Source organism: Amphiprion ocellaris, chromosome 18, assembly GCF_022539595.1.
Source record: "Amphiprion ocellaris isolate individual 3 ecotype Okinawa chromosome 18, ASM2253959v1, whole genome shotgun sequence".
Lineage (NCBI taxonomy): Eukaryota > Metazoa > Chordata > Actinopteri > Pomacentridae > Amphiprion > Amphiprion ocellaris.
Window position 1 is genome coordinate 11247962 of NC_072783.1, and position 23835 is coordinate 11271796.

Genomic DNA, 23835 nt, shown 5'->3' on the forward strand with positions numbered 1-23835 from the left:
CATGTAAAATGAAAAGGGTCCATGAAGGGAGGAGGATTTATGTGCATGACAAGTCTGTCACATGGTGGTGGGGGTTATTTCTTGGGCAGATATGATGGCAGTGTCTTTGAAGCATGTTTATGCCTGCCTCATGAATATGTTGAAGATGGCTTTGAAGACATCCATATGCTCCTCTGTACAGTCTTTCAACATACAACCAAGTATATCGTCTAGACCAGCAGATGTGTAAGACAAGCATATTAATAACCTAGTGTAAACAAACTGAGATGTAAACTGTAAAAACTACCATACATTTGGTGAAAGGGGTAACATCCAATGAGTGGTTATGTCAAACTCTAAGAATAATAGATATAAGACGACAGATATACAGTTGTGCTCATAAGTTTACATACCCTGGCAGAATTTATGATTTCTTGGTCATTTTTCAGAGAATATGAATGATAACACAAAAACTTTTCTTTCACTCATGGTTAACAGTTGGGTGAAGCAATTTATTATCAAACAACTGTATTTACTCTTTTTAAATCATATTGACAACAGAAACTACCCATATGACCCTGATCAAAAGTTTACATAGCCCAGTTCTTAATACCGTGTATTCCCCCCTTTAACATCAATGACAGCTTGAAGTCTTTTGTGGTAGTTGTAGATGAGGGTCTTTATTTTGTCAGATGGTAAAGCTGCCCATTCTTCTTGGCAAAAAGCCTCCAGCTCCTGTAAATTCTTGGGCTGTCTTGCATGAACTGCACGTTTGAGATCTCCCCCGAGTGGCTCAATGATATTGAGGTCAGGAGACTGAGATGGTCACTCCAGAACCTTTACTTTATTCTGTTGTAGCCACTGACAGGTGGACTTGGTCTTGTGCTTTGGATCGCTGTCATGTTGGAACGTCCAAGTATGTCCCATGTGCAGCTTCCAGGCTGATGAGTGCAAGTTTTCCTCCAGTATTTTCTGATAACATGCTGCATTCATCTTGTTTCCTGTGCCTCTGTAGCTCACACACCCCCAAAACATCAGCGATCCACCTCCGTGTTTCACAGTAGGGATTGTGTACTTCTCATTATAGGCCTTGTTTACTCCTCTCCAAATGTAGCGTTTATGGTTGTGGCCAAAAAGTTCAATTTTGGTCTCATCACTCCAAATGACTTTGTTCCAGAAGTTTTGAGGCTTGTCTCTGTGCTGTTTGGCATATTGTAAGCGGGATGCTTTGTGGTATTTGTGTAGTAACGGCTTTCTTCTGGCGACTCGACCATGCAGCCCATTTTTGTTCAAGTGCCTCCTTATTGTGTATCTTGAAACAGCCACACCAGTTTTTTCAGAGACTCCTGTATTTCAGCTGAAGTTATTTGTGGGTTTTTCTTTGCATCCTGAGCAATTTTTCTGGCAGCTGTGGCTGAAATTTTTGTTGGTCTACCTGACCGTGGTTTGGTTTCAACAGAACCCCTCAGTTTCCACTTCTTAATTAATGTTTGAACACTGCTGATAGGCATTTTCAGATCCTTGGATATCTTTTTATATCCCTTTCCTGTTTTATACAGTTCAATTACCTTTTCCTGCAGATCCTTTGACAGTTCTTTTGCTTTCCCCATGATTTAGAAGCCAGAAACATCAGTGCAGCACTGGATGAAAGATGAAGGGCCTGTCAAGAGCCCAGAAACTCACTGACCTTTTATACACACACACTGATTACAAGCAAATAGATCACAGGTGAGGATGGTTACCTTTAGTAGCCATTCAAACCTGTTTGTTTCAACTTGTGTGCCTGTTATCAGGCCAAACCTCCAGGGTATGTAAACTTTTGATCAGGACCATTTGGGTATTTTCTATTGTCATTATAATTTAAAAAGAATAAACACAGTTGTTTGATAATAAAAAAAAAACTATAGCACAACATTAACCATGAGTGAAAGAAAGGTTTTTGTGTTATCATTCATATTCTCTGAAAAATGGCCAAGAAATCATAAATTCTGCCAGGGTATGTAAACTTATGAGCACAACTGTAGGTTTGTTTTCCCTGCATAGTTCCAGGCCTGCTTAGGACTGTTAGTCAAACATCAGCTCATTTCAGATCACATCTGTATTGCAATGTGTTTCCTTCTGAATCTACATCTAGATTTGATTCAGATGCTGTCTGTTGCTGTGATGAAAAGTTGGAAGGAGAAAGATTTTAAGAAATGATGCAACCATCAGTTCCTGGCCTCTGTAGACACACTTGTTGGAACAAATCTTTAGTCACATTTAATTATTTAAATGTAACTTACTTCTATTGCCTTTTGTTCCCTTCGTCTATACTCTATACGTCACAGTATTCCAGCAACATTTTAAGGTTTTGTTTTGAAAAAAAGATCGACTGAATGTATACCAGTGTAGATGGTTGCTTTACCAGTGTATAACTGTACTGTGTGATAAGAAGTGTAGATGTAACAGGCAGCTCTCCTAGGGCGCTGAACTCTATATGACCTGCTGAACCTGTCAACAGTTTCTCAAATTTTGAATAATCACAGTGAGCTACTAACAGCCATGCTAACGACCCCATTAGCATCTCTTATTGAGCTCTCATACGACTCCACAGCAGGAGCTAAGGGGCCAGCACACGCCCTGCAAACTTCGTTTGAGGAATTGACGCTCCCATTGACATTTACTTCTACACTACAGGCAGTAATAATTGATTGACTCTCAGTGACCTTGGTCATCAGACAAAGTAGCTGCTCACTGAAGTTAAAGTACAACGTCACTGTGCCTTACACAAGTACACAATGATAGCGTTAACAGAAGTGCCTTCATTTGAGATGATTATTTTCTTTTCCTACTGACCAGTTGTTTGATGTAAACAGATGCTTTTAGGCCCATTCAGTACCTTGAAAACTGTAAATATGAGAAAATATCAATTAAAGCTTTACTTGTGTTTATAATTTCAGACTCTATAACATTCTAAAATTATTGTTAGCTGTTGTTTGTCACCTTTTTAACTGATAGTGGCGCTTTAATGATGCAACAGCTTAAGTTATTGAGAGGCATTTGCTGGGTTAATACTTGCCACAAGGAACACAATGCTGTATTTAAAACGTCTAGAAACTACTGATTGGGAGATCATAAGGAAAATATTCACTGATGAACCAGATCAAAAAAGAAGTAGGGACATTTTTTTCACCATTTTTCATAGCTTTTGCAACCAGAATATTCACTCTCCTGTCTGTTAGCTAGAATGTCTGTTTAAGACACTTCCCTGTTGGCTTTACTTTTCAGACACTGAGGCTTTGTCTGTCTTTTATATACAATCTACAGTCACATCAGATAGATTTTCATTGGTAATGGCAGTGAAGACAGCTCCCACAATTCCATGCTAATTCACAACATCATCAAACCACATCTTTTATTATTTGGATTGAGTTACCCTGAGCAGTAGACATGACATAACGGGTGTTTTATTGTAGCTAAAAAGCAGCTTTAATGCCTATTTATTACTCCAATATTACAACTTGTTGTTGTGTAGTGTAGAGCAATTTTACAGTGTTCAAGCAGAGTTGCAGGTAAGTTTGTCTGCTCCAGCCAGGAGGGAAGTGTGGTTGTGAGAATGGTTGGTTCTTCGTAGATCTGTACATGATCTTTATCAATATAAGACGAACAATACTGTTAAGCTCATAAATTAGAGTCAGCGATGAATGAAAAAATGCCTACACAATGTTTTGGTTCAAGCAGTTTAAGACTGTTTGCTTTGAAAAACTTTTCTTGGTGGTGTATTTACAGAAAACTCAACATACAGGATTTACAAAATGTGAGCGTTGGCTGTGTGAAAAGAAATGCAGTTGAAACTGGTCGTTGGTTCACATTTATGTTGCCCCTTTCAGTTGTAGCTTCGTTCTACAAAACATTTCACCATTTGTTTCTCATGCATCTATCGACATATGCAGTCACACACCACACCAGTGGTGTTTGGAAAAGAAAAGAATCACACCAGATGAAAGCATACGGATGCTGTTGGACCATTTTGAGTTATTCATACTGTACCTGCAGGAAAGTGCATCCAAATGAGAGAAAGAGTCCCAGCTTCTAAGGAAATGTCTCCAGCATCAAACCATTGTGCTTCTAAAGATTGTGTACTTCTAAAACAACCCCTTACTTTTACTTTTATCTTTAATTCTAAGTTTGTTACAGATTACAATGGGTTCAGTGTGTTTGCCGTTTCCTGTAGTATTAAGAGAGGTAGAGATAATGAAAATATGGTTTAAAACAGTAGATAATCCGTGTACATGAACCCATCCAAGTGAGCCCACCAGAAAATTCTGATAGACATAGATATTTCTTTGGGAAGATTTTGCCCCCTTAAAAACTGTTAGCATATGATACACACTGTACCATTCCAAGGATGTTCAGAACTTTGTAAAAGCAACACATTTCTGCCTTTTCTCTCTCTTTCATTCCTGTGCTTGTCTGTGCTTCCTCCGGCCTCCACCCTCACCTCTCTTATGTACTGTTCATGGTAACCAAGTGGTTCAGTGTTTAAAAGTGTTGCATTCAATAACACTACTTCACCGGCTATTACAATGATTTACTCTGGGCTGTGTTCAGGCCTGGGGATCTAATTGAAAGCAAGCTAACTTTAAACCTCTTTCAACTCTGTGTTGTAAATTCACTACAATGGTCACAAATGTAGACAAAAATGGCCTTGGCCGTGCAAAGTTTTGTCTCCACTGGGTGATGGCGAACAATGGAGGGAAGCAGACACTCTTTAGAATGAGGAGAGGAGGCAAAGTTCAGAAAAGTTCATTCACATCGTTCGAGGGCTGGACCAGCGGTGATAGGATGGCTGGACATAAAGGTGTCAGCTACAATTTACTATTACACTTTGGCCATTAAGCTGAAACTCTTATCCACAGTGACTTACAATAAGTACAACATTCAGCATTTGTGGATCCAATATTTGCAAGCAGCACAGTAATAAACAAGGGCCATGGACAACAGTACAATGCTAAGAAGTCAACATGTAGTGGAAGAAGGCCGGGTATAAATCAGAACGGCACCAGAATGAAAAACAACTTGCGAAAGAGGCCAAAGCACATCTACCAGTAAGGCTGCCATTAAACTGCAGAAAGACTGGCTTCTCATTTGCCAAGCTAAGTGAGGACTTCTACTGAGTGATACAAATACAAGCAGCCAGAATGTTTCATGTACTGATTAGACTGACATCACTCTTTACAGTTCACTATCATTTACACGCATTTACAGTCCAGGATGTATGTGTCAAGTCTGAGATGATCTATGGGATCTTGAAGATTTTCAGAAGTTGAGCCATTACAAAACACCATTTTACTCTTCCACCATAAAGTAATGATGTATTTTGCATTATATCTTCTGGACCAAACATGATAACACAGGAAAAGTTGTGTTTGCCTTTTTTTTTTTGGAGAATTATTGTCAACTCTCTCACAGGCACATTAGTCTATCCTTAAACTTAAGACTGGCTGCAAAAAAAGCTGCCAGGGGCAAAAAAAAGAGCCTCCTTTTCTACACAGACACAGTGTAGAAAGCTCTGTGTCAGTGTGGTGATGTGAAAGATACACTAACGAATAGGTTCAACAGCAAAGCAATCACACATTCTTTGTAAGCTAAAAGGGTATTACATATTGAATATTGTTCTACTCTTTAGAAGCACTGTATTGTCTGGGTATTTCGCAGAACACTACAAGAATATAACAGATGTGATATTATGAAGTCTATGGGTTTTCAGATATAGTGATTTCCTTACACCTCTCAAATATATATGTTTATGCCTATGCCTTGATAAAAGTTATAATTATGCACATCCTGCCTCCAGCTCTGGAGCAAAGAAATATATTTTTCCATGACTTTTTAAATGCTATTTTTGTTTGTTTGTTTGTTTGTTTGTTTGTTTGTTTGGATGGATGGATGGATGGATGGATGGATGGATGGATGGATGGATGGACAGAATAGAGAGGTGGGGAGAGAGGAGAAGGTATAGTATGCACCTTAATCATTAAGCCACCATGAACCCAAACTTCCCTCAATGTTAACTGCTGTCTTTAAAGCCAACACTGTTGTTCTGTAGAATTCAAGCCTCTATAAAGAGTTACAACAATATACCAATTTCACATTACTGCCTGGCCATTATTGCCACTGAACCTTGGCACTGGATGTCCACTGAGTCATCTAATACACATATCTCCATGGTCCTCGCCACTGTTTTGAGTGTGTTAAGCTCCATCCAGATTGTTGTGACTGCACCAGACAGCCTCTGCTCCACCTCCTCTCTGTAGGCAGACTCATCATCGTCCTGGATGAGCACAACAGCGGCGTCATCTGCGAACTTCAGGAGCTTCAGTCTGGGGTGTAAGGAGGTGCAGTCATTTGTGTACAGGGAGAAGAGCAGTGGGAAGAGCACACATCCCTGGGGGCACTGGCGCTAACGGTGCAGGTGCTGGATGTGAAGTTGCCCAACCTCACAAGCTGCTGTCTGTCTATCAGGAAGCTGGAAATCCACTGACAGATGGGGGTTGGGACAGACATCTGGAATGATCACATTGAAGGCCGAACTGAAGTCCAGCAACAGAATCCTTGATTAGGTCCCTGGTCTGTTGAGGTGTTGCGATACGTGATGCTGTATCATCCACAGACCTGTTTGCTCGGTAGGTCAGCTGCAGGGGGTCCAGTAATGTCCTTCAGGTGGGCCAACACTAGTCTCTCAAAGGACTTCATGACCACAGATCAGATCAGAGTGACAGATCTGTAGTCATTCAGTTCTGTGATCTTGGGTTTCTCGGGGACTGGGATGATGGTGGAGCGATTGAAGCAGGAAGGAACCTTGCACTGCTCCAGTGATCTGTTGAAGATCTGAGTGAAGACAGGTGACAGCTGGTCTGCACAGGCTTTCAGGCAGACAGGTGAGACTCGGTCTGGGCCTGTTGTCTTCTTGGTCTTTTGTTTCCTGAAGAGCCGGCAGACGTCTTCTTCACGGATCTTGATTGCAGGTTGAGTGTCAGAAGGTAGTGGGTGCAGGAGGTGTTGATTGCTGTGTGGGGAGATGGTCGGTGTGGGTGTGGGGTGTGAAGTTCTTTTCGAACCTGCAGTAGAAGTGGTTCAGGTCGTCAGCCAGCTGTTGGCTGCAGAAGTGGGGGGCGGAGGCTTGCAGTCAGTGATGTTCCTCAGGCCTTTCCACACTGATTCAGGGTTGTTTGCTGAACAATGACTCTTCAGCTTCTCTGAGTAGCTCCTCTTACCTGCTCTGATCTCCTTTGTCAGTGTGTTTCTGGCCTGGTTGAACAACTCCTGAAGGCCTCTTCTTTGGCCTGACGGAGCCGTCTCAGTTTTGCAGTGAACCATGGTTTGTTATTATCAAATATTAAATGAGTCCTGATAGGAACACACAAGTCCTCACAGAAGCTGATGTAAGGACATCACAGCATCAGTCAGCTCATCCAGTTTGTTATTAGCAGCTTCAAAGATGCTCCAGTCCGTGCAGTCAAAGCACGCTTGCAGGTCAAGCTCTGCTTCTTTGGTCCATCAGAGACAAACAATCACACTCACATTCACACGTACGGACAGTTTAGAATCACCAGTTAGCCTCAGGATGTTTTTGGACTGTGAGAGGAAGCCAGAAAACCTGGATTAAACCCACGCATGCACAGGGAGAACATGCAAACCCCATGCAGAAAGATCCCAGGCCCAGGCTGGAACCAGGAATCTTCTAGCTGTGAGGCAACAGTGCTAACCACCGAGCCACTGTGCAGCCCCTGTTACAAATTATGCTACATTCAAATCTGCTTGGAGGATGTGTTCTTATATAAGTACAGTACCTCAGTGTCTCACATGGACTTAAGATGATAATAAAGAACGTCACTTGGAGTATAATTCTGGTACTAGGGTGACAGAAGTTGTTTCAAGCAAACCCAACCCTTCAGATCAATCAGATATCTTATCAATAGCTGGTCTCTCTATGAACTACACACCCATTCTTAGAAGGAAAAGAACATCAGTCGGAACAGTCAGCCTCACATTGTTATCTGCTGTTTTCTGATCTGGAATCATAAACACATTTCACCAGTAATCTGGTATCTGTTTGTTCTGCTATTTAAAATGTTATTAAAAGATCTTATCTCTGTACCCATAGTAATCATAAACCCATGTTACGATCCTACTTCCACTGTTTTATTGGTTCAGTGGCCTGAAACTGAACCGATCAATATGAACTCTGTTTCACCTTGTGTCTGCTCATCTGCCAGGGTCATCAGCATTCTAGCTTTGGTTTCCTTCTTTTTATATGGATTCCAGATTGCTCCTATGTTTTTTTTTCCCTCCTCACAGTTTATTGATTCTGCAAGGATAATGGAATGTGTGGGTGTCTCAGGGCCATGCACTTTCTGTGCACACTGAGTAAATACATCAGCTATCATCTGCAAACTTTACCTGGCGTTTTCAAATAAACCACAGAGAGCTGCTCTTTGTCTCATCATTTTCAGGCACTATCATGTTTGTTAATTGTATTATAATGTAATTATCACAGATCAAAATGAGTAGCATTTAAACATTTAAACACATTTATAGTCTTTATATACAACCTTTAGCCCAGACAGCTAAATTTATAAAATTAAATGTAAGAATATGCATTTCATCAGTACAGAATGCTTTACAGAAATCAGTCAACTTTTTGGAAATTACAACTGGCCTACCATTTTTCATGCATTTCAAATGGAAACACATCCAGTTCTGAGTAATAGCTTCATCATAGGACAACCAGAAGTCAAACTGATTTTAAGAGATACCAGCAAAGTAACGCCAGGAAAGCATTGTAGTTATGTTTCCATGTCTTTCATAGTTCATGAAAACAGCAATATTTCAGTGCTTCTACAGAGACCAGGATTCCCTGTACAACTTGGAGACTGCTGTCATGGGAGAAAAACACTATTTTAGTTTTGATGGAGGATTGAAATAGTCAGAAAAAGCTGTGGTTATGAAAATCCATCCAAAATAGTACTTAAAAAGCCTGGAAAGAATTTCTTTGCTACAGAGCTGGAGTCGGGATGTTCATAGTTATAACTTTTATTAAGGCATAGGCATAAATACATACATATACACTCTGCTTATATAGTCCAGGTGATATGTGCCAAGATGGAGGTCATGTGTTAACTTTTTCAAAAACGCTTGAAACTTGGTACACTTAGTTTGATGCCCTAAACATTTTCAGAAAAGGATTCGTCATAGAAATAATAAGACTAAAAAAGAAGCACAAAGGTTCAATTCCACACTAATATGCTCATTTTTCAAACAAATGACAAAATTAAATAATTCTTAATATGGATTAGAGGTAGTGGTGGGCAAATATGCAAGTAATTTTAGACAGATCTAGGCTTGCAGCTCCTCTCTGCTGACAGTATTTTCCTAAGTTAACCACATCCAGTCTGTCCTCAACACAGAGATGTAATTGTTTTCGGCATGTTTAAGTATTTGTTTATTGCTTGAAAACATTGTCTCTCACTGATAAATTAACAATTAACTCGCTTTGGTGGCACGCAAAGGACCAAAATCATCGTAGCTTTGGTAGGGATGGTCATAATGTTTGGGTTTGGCTTCTTTTTTTCAATTTAAATGAAAAACAAACAAAAAACAAGATTCTCCACAAAACAATTTTATTAAATAACGTCCCATACAATATAAGATAAGTCACTTAAATAAGTTGGGGTAAGATAGAAAAGTTATATAAACAGATTCTACATTACATATGTACATAATCCTATAGATACACCTCTGAGCTGATTAAAGTGTTCCATGTAAGTGTATAGTGCCTCTTGTTTAGTTTGTTCATATCTCACAAAAAAAAGAAAAATATATACAATTGCAATGTATTAACATCATAATATAAAACGTAAATGTGTTCTAAAGCAATATACAATATGTACAACTCATGCCCAAAAAATACCACACTGACATGAGCCCAGGAGGAACATCCACTGCCTTTAAAAAAATGCAATCACTTGTCAAAACTCTGAATTTCGTGTATAGCTGGTAAACTTGGTTGGCAGGTTGTCCACAGGATAGACAGTAGGTCCAGTTTTCATGGCCGGCGGCCCATTTAAAAGGGTCCAGTGGCACTTTGTGACCACTTCTACTAGGAAGATCTTGAGCAGAACCTTGGCAAATTCCTTTCCCACGCACATCCTGGAGCCTCCACCGAACGGGATGTACTGGAACCTGGAGGAATCTGCAGAGGGTTTGGTCATGAAGCGCTCGGGCTGGAAGTCTTCTTTGTTGGGGAAGATCTCTGCCACGTCATGGGTGTCACAGATGCTGTAGATAACATTCCAGCCTTTGGGAATCTGGTAACCCTGAGAAAGGATGGAAAAACGATTGGTCAGTTTTATTATGTCTCTACGATCTGCTTTCAGATCATTAGTTTATATTAGATAGAAATATATCTTTGTTTGCTTACGTTGAGTTCGAAGGTCTTGAGGGCTACTCTGAAGCCTCCAGGGACAGGAGGGTTGATCCTCAGTGTCTCCTTAATGACACAGCCGGTGTATTTCAAATGCTCCAAAGACTCGATGTTCAGACTCTGGAAGTCCATCCCCTGCTCCTCCTGAACACAAAGAAACAAACAGGAGCATAAGGAGAAGCAGAAGACAGTGGAATCTACTGGAATCATCTCAGTGGTTGAGTCAGTTTATGAAAAACTGTCACAGAGGTGGCATTGTGCAGCTAAAAAATAGCAGGAAATACTGCATCTATCCATACTTTGCTCTTTTATCGGAGATTAGCGCAAACTTCATATCTTGTCAGTGATCTAAACAGCTCAGATGGCTTCATAATCCTTCAGATAAGGGTTTAGTATACCTTATACTGGTACCTAGCTTCACTGAGACAGCTTTGGTGTGGATAACTAGCCCCTTGGGATGCCAACAATGTTGCGTATTTCATTATTTTAATTATATATTAGTAGATACTGGCAGAGAATTTCCTCCAAATCACTTCAAGGACACCAGGCTGTCCGTTAGGTAGCATTAAAACTAAACTGCAGTTTACAGAGGGAGAGTTGAACAGTAGAATCACCTTGTCCATTAGTTCCTGTCTCAGTCTATCCACTACTTCAGGGTTTAGGCCCAGGAACATAACCAGAGAGGTGGCTGTGCTGGCTGTGGTTTCATGACCCCCAAACAGCAGCTCTGTCGCAGACTCCTTGATAGCCTGGGGTCAGAGAAGCAACAAGTAGAATTATTTCAGCCAGTAACCTGAACAATAGATCACAGGAATAAGAAACATGAGATGTTTTCATCCAGTAAATGTGATGTGAGTTGCCATCACCTGCATGCTAAACGGCTCTCCGTTCTTCTTGCTGCTGTCAATGAGCTGCTGCAGGGCATCTCTGTATTTTGACTCTTTGTCTGAGTCTTGCACCTTCTTCCTGATGTTCTCCTCGATCTTGGAGTGGATGAGGTTCCTTGCCTTCAGACCCTGAGGGCAGGAAGGATGATGGGAGGAGCACAGAAGGACAGACGAGTGAAAGATTGAAGGGAGGTGGAAATAAGGAAGGAAATAGAAAATGGAGAGTCAGGGAGACACATGAGGTTAGGAGAAAAAATTGACATCTGCACTGCGTATGAATGTGAAAACTGTTAATGTATATACTAACACGCTAATCTAACCATTTCCCTATTGTGTACCTTGTGTGATGTGTGCTCTGACTTAACGGAGTTTTTACATGCTTGGCACATTTGCGACAACACACTGACACTACAGGCAGCCACTGCTTTACATGTGTGCGTAGAAATGTGATCCACATCATTTAAAGCTTCCAAAGAAGGAGCTGATGTGATGAAGGTCTTGTCTTTCTCTTACCCTGTACAGTCCACTGAAAGGCACATCAATTGGCAGAGAGAACAGATTCTTGATCATTTCCTCGAAAGCTTCCACCAGCTGCTGCTCGTCCGTCTTGATCTGCTCTGGCTCGAAGCCCAACAGAATCCTCATGGCTATGCGGAACATCAGCCGCTTCATCTCTGGGTAAACCAGCACACAGGATTCTTTGGCCAGCCACTCCTTCACGGCTGCCTGCACTTCCTCCTGGATGACCGGGATGTAGAGCTCCAGAGCCTCCTTGGAGAAGGCCCGCATGATGGCCTGAAGGAGGACAGCAGTGGAGGATGACCAGGTTAGACTTATGAAAGCACAAGCAACAGCATTTCATCCAAATCTAATTATAATAACTAACATTTCTGAGATGATGGACAAATTTTTTTTTTGGCAAAAAAAAGTACAGATAGCAGCAATGTCTTTAGAAAATATTGTCTGTGTAATTCAGCTTCACATGTTGACCCATATTCCATTGAATATGGGTATCTTTTGACCTGTGTTGTGCATCAAAGGGTTAAACAAGTCATTGGTGATAAACAGTGTGCCCGTACATTAAGAATATTTGTTTGTTCAAGCGTAAGATAATACACCACCGTTCAAAAGTTTGGGGTCAGTCAGACAATTTCATGTTTTCCATGAAAACTCACACTTTTATTCATGTGCTAACATAACTGCACAAGGGTTTTCTAATCATCAATTAGCCTTTCAACATCATTAGCTAACACAATGTAGCATTAGAACACAGGAGTGATGGTTGCTGGAAATGTTCCTCTGTACCCCTATGTAGATATTCTATTAAAAATCAGCTGTTTCCTGCTAGAATAGTCATTTACTACATTAACAATGTCTAGACTGGATTTATGATCCATTTAATGTTATATTCACTGAAATAAACTGATTTTCTTTCAAAAATAAGGACATTTCTAAGTGTATATGGACAAATTGAAGTACTCTACTGAATCCTAAAAAGTGGAATCAGCATATAAAATAGCAATCAGTAATATAATCTACACTGTAAACTCCTCAGGCTGCTGAACTCCTCCCCACCCTTCAGTTCCAGCCATGCAGAAGTCATAGGAAAAATCTGATTTTCCATCCCTGACATGCTGGGATATCAGGTTCATTTCTAGTTGACCCCAGACTTTTGAATGGTGTAAATCACAAACATTTCCAGACATCAGCCTTAGTTTCCAGTGATTCTAGAGCAGATTCATGTCCCAAGAAATAACTTGCATCAGTTTCTGCTGATTTCTATCAAGGGCAAGTTTTTCTTATCACATTGGAAGAACATTCTTTAAAAAAAAAAAAAAAAACTAAACGGGATTTTAACTGGAAGCTAAACATATTTGCAGTGTATAAAGAAGAGCATATAGTTCCATGATTATCTGATGATGTTGGGGGAAAAAACTAAGATCATTTCATCAAATGAGAGCATGGAGAACTTAAACACTCCTGAATTCAAACTTCTGTGATAAAGAACACATTTGGATTTACTTTAAGCAGACAACAGCAACATTTTGTTCACATTTTAGACAGCAGTTTTAGATTGGCCTGGAGTTCCCTCACTATTTTCACATGTAGAATGCTTTTCCAAAATGTGAGAATCGTTGGTTTTGCACTGCATCTAGACTTTAGCAGTCAGCTTTAAGTGATAAAACACTCTGACGTACCTTTTTCTTGGTCCTGTGCTGGGCTCCGTGCACGTTAGAGAGCGTGTCCGAGCCCAGGATGGTGCGCACAGAAGCGGGCCACTGCACGGACACGAGCCTGTGTTCCCCCAGCAGGATGTGCCTGACGTTGTCCGCGCCGGTCACGCGCACCGTGGGGTTCCCGAAGAGGTGTGTTCGGTAGATGTAACCGTATTTCTGCCGCTTCATCCGCAGGAACTTTCTCCTCTGCAAACACGATCACACACACACACACACACACACACACACAGAGAGAGAACGATCCCACATGAGAGCTGATCTGACAGTGAGATCGTGCAGATGATCACCATGGAAACAAACACTTCAGCTGATCCGTTCTAGTGCGACATGACTAGTTGAAATGATAAAGAGAACAGAGGAGGAAAAACCTGCACGAACCATAACCGTAAAGCACAAGACAACAGATTAAAAGTTTGCTGCCTCCTCCTCCTCCTCCACGTGTGGATGATGAGAGCAGGCAGCCGCTGTTTACCTGCAGGATGAGCTGCAGCGTCTCTCCGATGAAGGGCATCCCCATGGAGCCGGGGGGCAGCGGGCTGGAGCAGCCGGGGTCTCTGCCGCGGACCATGTAAACCTCCCACAGCTTCACCGCCACCAGGAACAGCAGCACGGGCAGCACGATGGTGCACAGGAAGGTGGCCAGCAGGGTGCTCAGGGGCATGGTGCCGGTCGGTCTGGTGGAGCTCCGTCAGCAAACTGAGGCTCCGAGCCGCTCATCCGGCGCATTTATAGGCGCCCGGCAGCCTGGTACCTTCTCCTCCCTCAGATAAATTAGTTCACACAAAGTTCATCTTTAATTGTGGGTGTCGTCGGCCCCGCCTCCGGTCTGCTCGCTGCCTTGGCTCACCATTTGTTCCAAGGGCCGCATCTTTAATCCTCCCTCCTGTTGCACGCACACAATCCGCGGCGGATTTCACTGAGAAAAGGTGACGATTCCCTCCGAGACAATGGAAGCGCGTCCCAAGACGTCTTTGTTGGCAATAACGCAGCTAGTTTACACTCTCATTACCGAGGCTTAAGCGCGGCTTGTAGGATCAGTAATGCTGCCTGCAGGGCATTCAGCACCCCGAGCCTCCAGCTTCCAGCTTCTCCGCTGAAAGGAGGAGCTGCTTAATCCTCTGTTCAGAGGAAAGTTCAGATTTACCTCTAACTTGTGAATCATTGGAAGTGACCGGCTGTGGTTTATCAGGTTTATCCATGTGGAGTAATTATTGAAGGCAACAGATTTAAGAGGTGTCAAATATGCGGCCCGCGGGCCAAAACCGGCCCTCCGGAGGGTCCAATCCGGCCCTCAAAGTGTAAAAAAAGGCAGAGAAGACATGAAGTGCAAATTGTACATTTGTAAAACGATACATTGAAAATAATTTCTAGACCTCCACAAGTTGTTTTGGTCAGAAAGTACATTGCTAATTTTTGTAATATTTAGTCTTCTTTTTGGTGTTTTTTGTCTTTTTTGTCGTTTGTCTCATGTTTTTGTCATTTTGTTTATCGTTTTGTTGTCGTTTTGTGTTTCTTTTTGTCTCGCTTGTGTTGTTAGCCTATTTTTTGTCATTTTGTTTCTCGCTCTTGTCATTTGTCCATTTTTTTGTTGCTTTCTAATTTTTTTGTCTAATTTTTTGTCTATTTTTTGTTTTCTTATGCCGTTTATCTCAATTTTTGTCATTTTGTTTCCCACTTTTGTCATTTTGAGTCCCATTTTAGTAGTATTTTGTCTTGTTTTTGTTGTTTTTTCTTTTTGTTATTTGTCTCATGTTTTTGGCGTTTGTCTCATGTTTTTGTTTTGTTTCTTGTTTTTGTCATTTTGTGTTTCCTTTTTGTCTCGCTTGTGTTGTTAGTCTATGTTTTTGTCATTTTCTTTCTTGCTTTTGTCATTTTTTGTCTAATTTTTTTTCATTTGACTTTGTTTGTTGCTTTCTAACTTTTTTGTATTATTTTTTGCCTCTTTTTTGTTTAATTTGTGTCATTTGTCTAATTTTTTGTCATGTTGTTTTTTGTTTTTGTCTCACTTGTGTTTTTTGTCTTATTTTTGTCATTTTTTGTTTTGGTTTATTCATTGTTTTCTGCATAATTTTTGTCGTTTTGTGTTTTTTTTGTCTTGCTTGTGTTGTTAGTCTATTTTTTGTCATTTTGTTTCTCGCTGTTGTAATTTTTAATTTAATTTTTGTCATTTGTCCATTTTTTGGTTGCTTTCTAACTTTTCTGTCAAATTTTTTTGTCTCTTTTTTGTGTCTTTTTTGTTTTGTGTCGTGTCATTGTATCTCGTTTTTGTCATTTCGACTCATTTTTGTAATATTTTGTCTTGTTTTTGTCTTTTTTTGTCTGACTTTTATCGTTTGTCTCACGTTTTTGTCGTTTTGTTTCTCATTTTTGTCGTTTTGTGTTTCCTTTTTGTCTCGCTTGTGTTTTTTGTCTTATTTATGTCATTCTGTGTTTTGCTTTATTCATTGTTTGGTGCATTTTTGTCGTTTATTTTGTCTCGCTTGTGTTGTTAGTCTATTTTTTTGTCGTTTTGTTTCTCGCTTTTGCCATTTTTTGTCTAATGTCTGTCATATGTCCATTTTTTTGTTGCTTTCTAATCTTTTTGTCTACTTTTTTGTCTCTTTTTTTTGTTTTGTGTCGTTTCACTAATTTGTTGTCATTTTGCTTCTTGCTTTTGTCATTTAGAATCTCATTTTTGTCATTTTGACTAATTTTTGTAATATTTTGTCTTGTTTTTGTTGTTTTTTCTCTTCTTTCAGTCTGACTTATGTTGTTTTGATCATAAAATAAAAAATTCTAACATTGAGTTCCAGACAGCTGTGACTAAATGTTTTGTTCCTTTGTAGACACGCTGTCATCTGGAAGTTGTAATTTGTAAATGATAAACTGAGGCATAATGTTGTTGAAACTGAACTTATTTTTCTAAAGAAATTTCGGTTTGTAAAAAGATATTTCCTTAAATGTGAACATTTTCAGAATTTCACTAAAACAAAGGGAAACATTAGGAGTTGTGGTTATTTATGGTTATTTATGGAGGTTATTATGCGGTGATTTTACTGGTGTGGACCACTTGAGATCAAATTGGGCTGAATGTGGCCCCTGTTCTAGAAGAGTTGGACCCTATGAGGAGAACAATGAGGAACATCTGAGCAGGACATGAATCTGCTCCTCTCAGGCTGCTTCACACCGAACCTCAGTCTAATCTGGAAGACTTTAACCTTCTCTCTCTGTGTGTGTGTTATAAAATGATATCTCTCTCTGTGGGTTCACACGTGGGTCAGCAGTGACAGACGCGGGGACGCGCGGACACACGCACGCAGAGGTTATCCCCGGGCTACACCGAGTAAACACCGAGTAGCTCCACATCCTCACTGTGCGTTTGGACGCGTGTTTTACGACCTGCCATAACGTCAGGAGGTGCGTGTGTGTGAGAGAGTGTGTGTTAGTGTGTGTGAGTTGGAGCTGATGTGTGACAGAGTGTTTGCGTGTGTGTGTGTGCGTCCATCGCTCAGCCAGGGTGAGACAGCTTGGCTGCGGCTTTTACGCGGACACATTACATGGATGGATCTGTCTGTTCTGGCTGACTGTGTGCGTTTTCACAGCGGGCTGCCCCGAGGTTCACCCGGGTGGGAAGGCACGGAACGATCACTATTACAGCCACACACAAGCCTGCAGACAGAACCTGATATCCCAGCATGGCAGGCATGGAAAACCTGACTTTTCCTATGACTTCTGCATGGCTGGAACTGAAGGGTGGGGAAGGGGTTCAGCAGCCTGAGGAGTTTACAGTGTAGATTATATTACCGATTCCAGTTTTTAGGATTCAGCATAATACTTCAATTTGTCCATATACAGTACCGTAAAAGTCTGGGGACACTCTGAAATGTCCTTATTTTTGAAAGAAAAGCACTTTTAAATGAAGCTAACATTAAATGAATCAGAAATCCTGTCTAGACCTTGTTAATGTGGTAAATGACTATTCTAGCTGGAAATATAGTCAACTGACTTATTTCCATGTAGAAAGTTGTCTGACTTTTCCTTAACCCTGTAAAACCCACTGTTGCAAAAATACATCAGCTTATTTTTTTAAATTATTTATTTTATATATATATATATATATATATATATATATATATATATATAGATATATATATATAAAAATAAAAAAATTTTGCTCATTTTTTGCATTTTTTCTATATTTGAGTTTTTTATATATATATATATATATATATATATATATATATATATATATATATATATATATATATATATATATATATATAGTTCAGTTTTGATGTCTATATTTGGGTTTCTGCATATATATATATATATATATATATGGAGAGAGAGAGAGAGAGAGAGAGAGTTTTATTTATTTATTTATTGCTCATTTTTTTACAGGGTTAATAGTCTCACGATCTGTATTGTCATTGTTCAAGTGAGATATTTCTTGTGCAATACATCTGTTTACTTTCAGTTCATTTTCTGTTCGTTTCCTGTTATTAGTCTACACTTTGCATTTTCTACTTGTATTATTTTATTTTATTTATTCTTATTTTTCCTTTTTTCTAGACACTATTCCTTGGCATACACTTGGACACTTTACTCAAACACTTTGACACTTTGCATTTTGTACTTTGTGTTCTTTTTGATTTCTATTTTACTACTACAATCTGTGTAATTGTGAATGTTCCATTAAGCTTTGTTTATTGTTTATTGTATTGTACTCTGGCAAAACAATTTCCTCTGGGATGAATAAAATTGATCTCATCTTCTCTTGTCTTAAACGGCTGATTTTTAATGGAATATCTCCATAGGGGTACAGAGGAACATTTCCAGCAACCATCACTCCTGTGTTCTAATGCTACATTGTGTTAGCTAATGGTGTTGAAAGGCTAATTGATGATTAGAAAACCCTTGTGCAGTTATGTTAGCACATGAATAAAAGTGTGACCCCAAACTTTTGAACGGTGGTGTATACAACAACAGCAGCAACAACATCAAAACATTTCCATTTTTCTCCAGTGCAGTACTTTCTCCAGCACGGCTTCAGGACTACAACCCTTTGGTGGCCCAGTACAAAAAAAGCCCAAAACAACTCGACTGGCATCTTCAAGGAACTTCTGCTCTAATAACCAGGACATAAGACAGTGTTCTGAGACAGTTCTTACAGTTGAAATTTAATCAGTCTATAAGCAGTTGTTGGTCTTTAGAAGAATTTCCTTGGAAAAAATTCTATCTATCTATCTATCTATCTATCTATCTATCTATCTATCTATCTATCTATCTATCTATCTATCTATCTATCTATCTATCTATCTATCTATCTATCTATCTATCTATCTATCTATCTATCTATCTAAAACTGACACAAAAAGTACTTGAATACCAAATAAACCTTAAAGAGGCGTTGTTTTGTGTGTCTGGTGGGGTGGATCGGGGATTTATATCCATAACTTTGTTCTTTCTGAAATTCTGCTACAGTTCTGCTTTAAGAGTCTCCGTTTATTCATCGTTTACCTTCTTGACAATTAGAGATTTAATAAGGCGACTGTGAAGTGAGTGAAGTAACATGGCTTTTCACAAATGTAAAGATCATTCATTAAATGGACTTTTCCTGGTTTGAGGGCATCTCAGAATGGTGCATTCAAGACAGCTTAGATCAGACCAAACTTGTAACGTGATAACCAGGAGCATGTAGGCTGCTGAAAGCTCTAACATGAACACATCCTGGTGTCAGTCGGACAGCAGCGAGGGTGAATGGGTTTCCAGCATGTCATGGCTGTAGCTGCTGGATTTTCTCATCAAAGTGTGAATTTGTAAAACAACATTCTGCTGTTCAGGTGTGATAAACCAAAGGAGGGGTGTTGGTAGGATGGAATCACCAGTGAAGGGTAGTTTAAGTGTAGAGACTAATTCCTGGATCCTTACATCTCCATGCTGCTCCACAATTTCACTGGAAACCTGCAGACTGCTTCACCCAGGTCCAAACACACACATCAGCACACTGTCATATACTGGAAATGTCGGAACCTGACCGACTTGATTGGAAAGAAATTTCATGAGGACATTCATGCTCCCTAGTGGATGAACCTTTTTAGTTCCTAATACCCCATGAACCTTTAACTACAGGGCACAAACATTATGTCATAATCTAAAATCAGAAGGACATCACTGTGTTTATTTAATCCCGAACTGTAAGCAGCCACTAGAGGGGTTTTAGATTTTCTTAAACACCTCTACAGAGAGACAGCAGCAGTAGGATCAGGGCATGAGGTAGAGGCGTCTGTACAATGAGAAACCCTGAAGTCTAACTGTATGGTGCCTCAAAAGACAAAAACAAGAACTGGTAATCAGAGAATTCAAAATAGAGCAGTTAATACTCAGCTCTGTAATTTAAATGGAATGAAAAACAAATGTAAATCTTTGCACTTTACCTTTAACTCTTTATCAGCTGGCAAACATTTATTTTTATCTATATTTGCCACAAGTAGCTGATCAAGTAGCTAGTAGTGATCAATTTGGCTTTTATTTCACCTCTTTAGTTTTCCTGCTTTTTTCTCCTAAGCACATATGTAACAATGTATCCATTCTCATTTTCCCACAGATGACATTTCCAGCTGTTTAAATGAATGGGTAGACTTTACAGCAATACACCATATTTGTAGAATAAGTCTGTCCATCCTGGAAGTCTGGTATCAGGTTGTATCTGTCATTAAAAGGCCAGTTTTTGCAGCATTGCTTCTTTTTTGTTGCATCACATTTGGTAGATTTGCTGCTGAGAATTTTCAGAGCAAATTTATTATTGGTTACTTACTCATTGTTTATAGTTTTGGTGAGTATAAATGTTCATTTTTATCAATATTTTTCACATCTCGCTCTGGCCTGGTGATGGGGACGAGATAACTTACTGGATTTCCAAATTCTCTCAAGCGTCTCTGATCCACAGAGGTCATGGGTTTTCAGCTTGGAGCTGACACTGGCGGAGTTTGGGAATGCTTTCTCAGGTGGAAATTTTTAAAATAGCCCAGAGCTTTGGAGCTTAAATACTTTTTTCTCCACAGAATGTAATACAGCTCTTCTTGACATTGTACAAAAGGCATTTCTTCCAAAAAGTGGTACAGATATGATGCTTTATTTAAAAGTAAGTAGCCATCCACCGTGGCAAGAAGTCAAAATGAACTTTAATGTAGTATTTATACTATAGTACTATCTGTTGTTAGCATCTGTCACTGTTCCACAACTGTTACCTTCAATACTGATGATAAACTCACTGAGATATCACTTAATTTGTCTGTTATCTCTGCTCGAGCGGCCAAAACAAACAAACACGCGCACACACACACACACACACACACACACACACGGCCCACAGAGTGCACAGTCAGCACAAGCTCCTGTGTTTGTAGCCTCCTTTCCGAGCTGCACTCTGGCTGACCTGCTTATGACCCTGACATCTCAGTGAACTCATGCACCACCAAGAACCAAGTTCACTGTCTGTCAAACACACAGAGACAGAGCATGCAGGCAACTGAGCTGTCTGTTCAAACAGAAATACCAAATAATCATTGAAAAACTTCACCGTCGAATCAAAAGAAGCCGATCAGCTGACTGCTCATTTTGGGTATGACTAAAGCTTAATATGGGGATTGAGGAGACTGGGCTGAATTTATTCGGAGGTCCTCTTTTCATACAGTAGTAAGTAAATTAAGAACAGATAACAAAACAGGGTGGGAAGCCAAAAGAAGGCATAAGTTTTAAATGGGTACAAAGCATGACTAAGGTCCTGAGTAAATAATAGATCAAAGTGGTATCAAATATTTATTTTAAACATTTTCATTTGCTTTTGGATTTAACTTCATACTGGTTCCCTACAATTAAAGATTCCAAAGAGACCATGTCCATCATTAGCAAAAGCTTTCTATGACTCTTCAGTGGTGGAAGAACCATGGAAGCTGTAGAAGAAGATACTCTGCTGCATGTGATCCAGTTTAATGAATGACCACATCAGTGTCAACAGACCAGTAGCAGAGACACCACTGAGCAATGGCATAAAGGTTTCCCACATTTCACAACTGGAGAACCATTTAAGAATGACCTTTGCAATGTGCACATGTGCAGCACAATCGTAATGAGGGAAGTTAATTGCAAGAACATATATTTACAGTTGGGGGCAAAAGTTTCCATACAGGGCCAGACCATATCTGTCATGGCAGTTTAAGTTTCCGGAGACTCCTATAACTGGTTATTTTCAAACGTGGAATCATTGAAACACATGCAATCATGTACTTTGGCTCTGTTTTAGATTTATCGTAGATCTTCTGGAAATATGACAAAATCTGTTGGGTCAAAAATATACATACAGCAATTCTGATATTTGGTCAAATGTACTTTGGCCATTTTCACCTTAGCTGGGTTCTTTTGGTAGCCATCCAGAAGCTTCTGGTCGCATCGTTGATCACTTGCAATGACAGAATTGGTGCAGTTCAACTAAATTTGTTGGCTTTTTGACACAGACTTGTTTCTGCATCACAGTCCACAGATTCTTGATGGGGTTTAAGTCAGGACTTTGCTGAGGTCAGTCTAAAACCTTCATTCTAGCCTGATTTAGCGTTTTCTTCACCACTTTTGATGTGTGTTCAGGGTAGATTGTTCTGAAGGATGTGGAGGTAATTGTTCCTCTTCATTATTCCGGTTAAGCACCAGTCAAACTTTCAGCAAAACAGCCCCAGAGCATAATACTGCCACCACCATGCTTGACAGTAGACATGCTGTTCTGGGAGTTAAATGCTTCAGCTTCTCTTCTGGTCATTGTTGAAAAATAGCAGATTTTTTATTTTCTCTGACAACAGAACTTTCCTCCACAAGCCCTTTTCTTCATCCATGTGATCAGCAGCAAACCTCAGGGCGCAGATAACCGCTCCGGAGCAGGTTATCTGCGCAGCATTAGTTACCATGGTGATTAGATAGGTTCAAAATAACATGCAGCTTTAATGACACCACTTGTGAATATGACCCTAAATGCTGAAAAAGAATAGGTCCAAAGCAGTGTGAATGTGCGTGCACGTGTCTCCGGCAGGAAAAGAGTGTTGTCCTATTTGATGCCTCTGCTGCATGTTGTTTTATTGCTGATTATCCCTAAAATCACTGTTTCTTTGTGAGTCGGGCTGACAATTAGTCTGCTTCACTCCTGGGATCTGTTAGCCAGAGTTGCAAATCTAAAGTGCACTCCCAGCAGGAAGAGGTCAGAGGAAGTGTCAAGCTCGTGGTTCAGCAGCAGGTCACTCGCTGTTTGTTTTCTGACTTGTCTGTCAGGGCATGTAAGTGAAATAGTTTAAGCTGGTGAAATGAAAAATTCTTGTAGAGAGAATGAGCCATTTATCAGATCCAGTTCCGGTCATTATAAGTTTTACTGTAGCTTGGATCCAGAATTGTTTGTGAAGCCCAAAAATCAGATGTTGCCTTTTATAATCCGAAAAATAGTTTAGCAATGAACTAATCATACCAGCTGACACCCCCTCTCATTTACCACATTTCTGAAGTCATGTTTTTAAACTCTTTTAGTCTTTTATCATTATATAAATCACCAACTTTGTGGACCTTTGCTCAGTAAATTTTGTGCGTTGTAACAGGGGCAACAAATGCTCACTAATGAAAGATTAGATCTACAGTTTGCATAATATAATTTAATATAAATGATGCCACATAATAAAAATGTAGTATTACTTGACCAATTTTAAAGTTTTGTTACAATTTGTCCCTGAAATTCACCCTGAATTCATCTTTCTGCTGGGACCCGGATAATTGTGGTTTCTGAAGTCAGAAACAATTGCAGAAATATGTTCCTGCACCATCTCAGCTTTTGTTCAGAGCTTATGTGGTTGTTATTTGGTACCCACAACTAAATTCTATATTTTGGATAAACTTTGAAAACTTCATATATTTTCAGAGTAGAAATATTTGAAAAATCCAGCCTCAAAAGAATGACTTAACTGGCCATTTTAAGTGTTCTATATCTCCAGAAATATACGTCACAGAGCCATGAAAGTTGATGAGGACGTGGACAAGGTTGTTTCCAGTAGATCGAAATGTTTAAATGACTTCAGCAGAGGCCAATTTTAAATATCAGGCCTTGAAAATAGGAAAAAAACAAGGGTGGTACTTGTGCAACAGAAAGTTTCTTGTATGAATATCTACCACCGTTCAAAAGTTTGGGGTCACTGACAAATGTCCTTATTTTTGAAAGAAAAGTATATTTTTTCAATGACGATAACATCAAATGAATCAT

The 23835-nt window shown here is 39.8% G+C and overlaps 1 protein-coding gene and 1 long non-coding RNA gene across 2 annotated transcripts in view; one reads left to right on the forward strand and one right to left on the reverse strand.

Annotated features, from left to right (window-relative positions):
• The window catches only part of LOC129347394 (uncharacterized), a 218509-nt gene that overhangs the window by 42035 nt on the left and 152639 nt on the right, over positions 1-23835 (forward strand). The window lies entirely within an intron of this gene.
• Positions 9625-14426, reverse strand: LOC111565182 (cytochrome P450 26A1). The gene is made up of 7 exons (XM_023265205.3): positions 14041-14426; positions 13530-13754; positions 11845-12126; positions 11311-11460; positions 11059-11193; positions 10442-10588; positions 9625-10337 (listed from the first exon to the last, which is right to left on the reverse strand). The coding sequence occupies exons 1-7, from the start codon at positions 14227-14229 to the stop codon at positions 9990-9992; spliced, it is 1476 nt and encodes a 491-aa protein (XP_023120973.2). The 5' UTR covers positions 14230-14426; the 3' UTR covers positions 9625-9989.

What these genes read in the sequence shown, in the direction of transcription:
- LOC111565182 (XM_023265205.3), bottom strand. Translation starts at nt 14,229, where the DNA reads ATGCCCCTGAGCACCCTGCTGGCCACCTTCCTGTGCACCATCGTGCTG. An exon ending in CTTTCAGTGGACTGTACAGG is followed by an intron (nt 11,461 to 11,844) that starts GTAAGAGAAAGA and finishes TCCTGCCCTCAG; the next exon opens with GGTCTGAAGGCAAGGAACCT. An exon ending in GAGAGCCGTTTAGCATGCAG is followed by an intron (nt 11,194 to 11,310) that starts GTGATGGCAACT and finishes CTCTGACCCCAG; the next exon opens with GCTATCAAGGAGTCTGCGAC.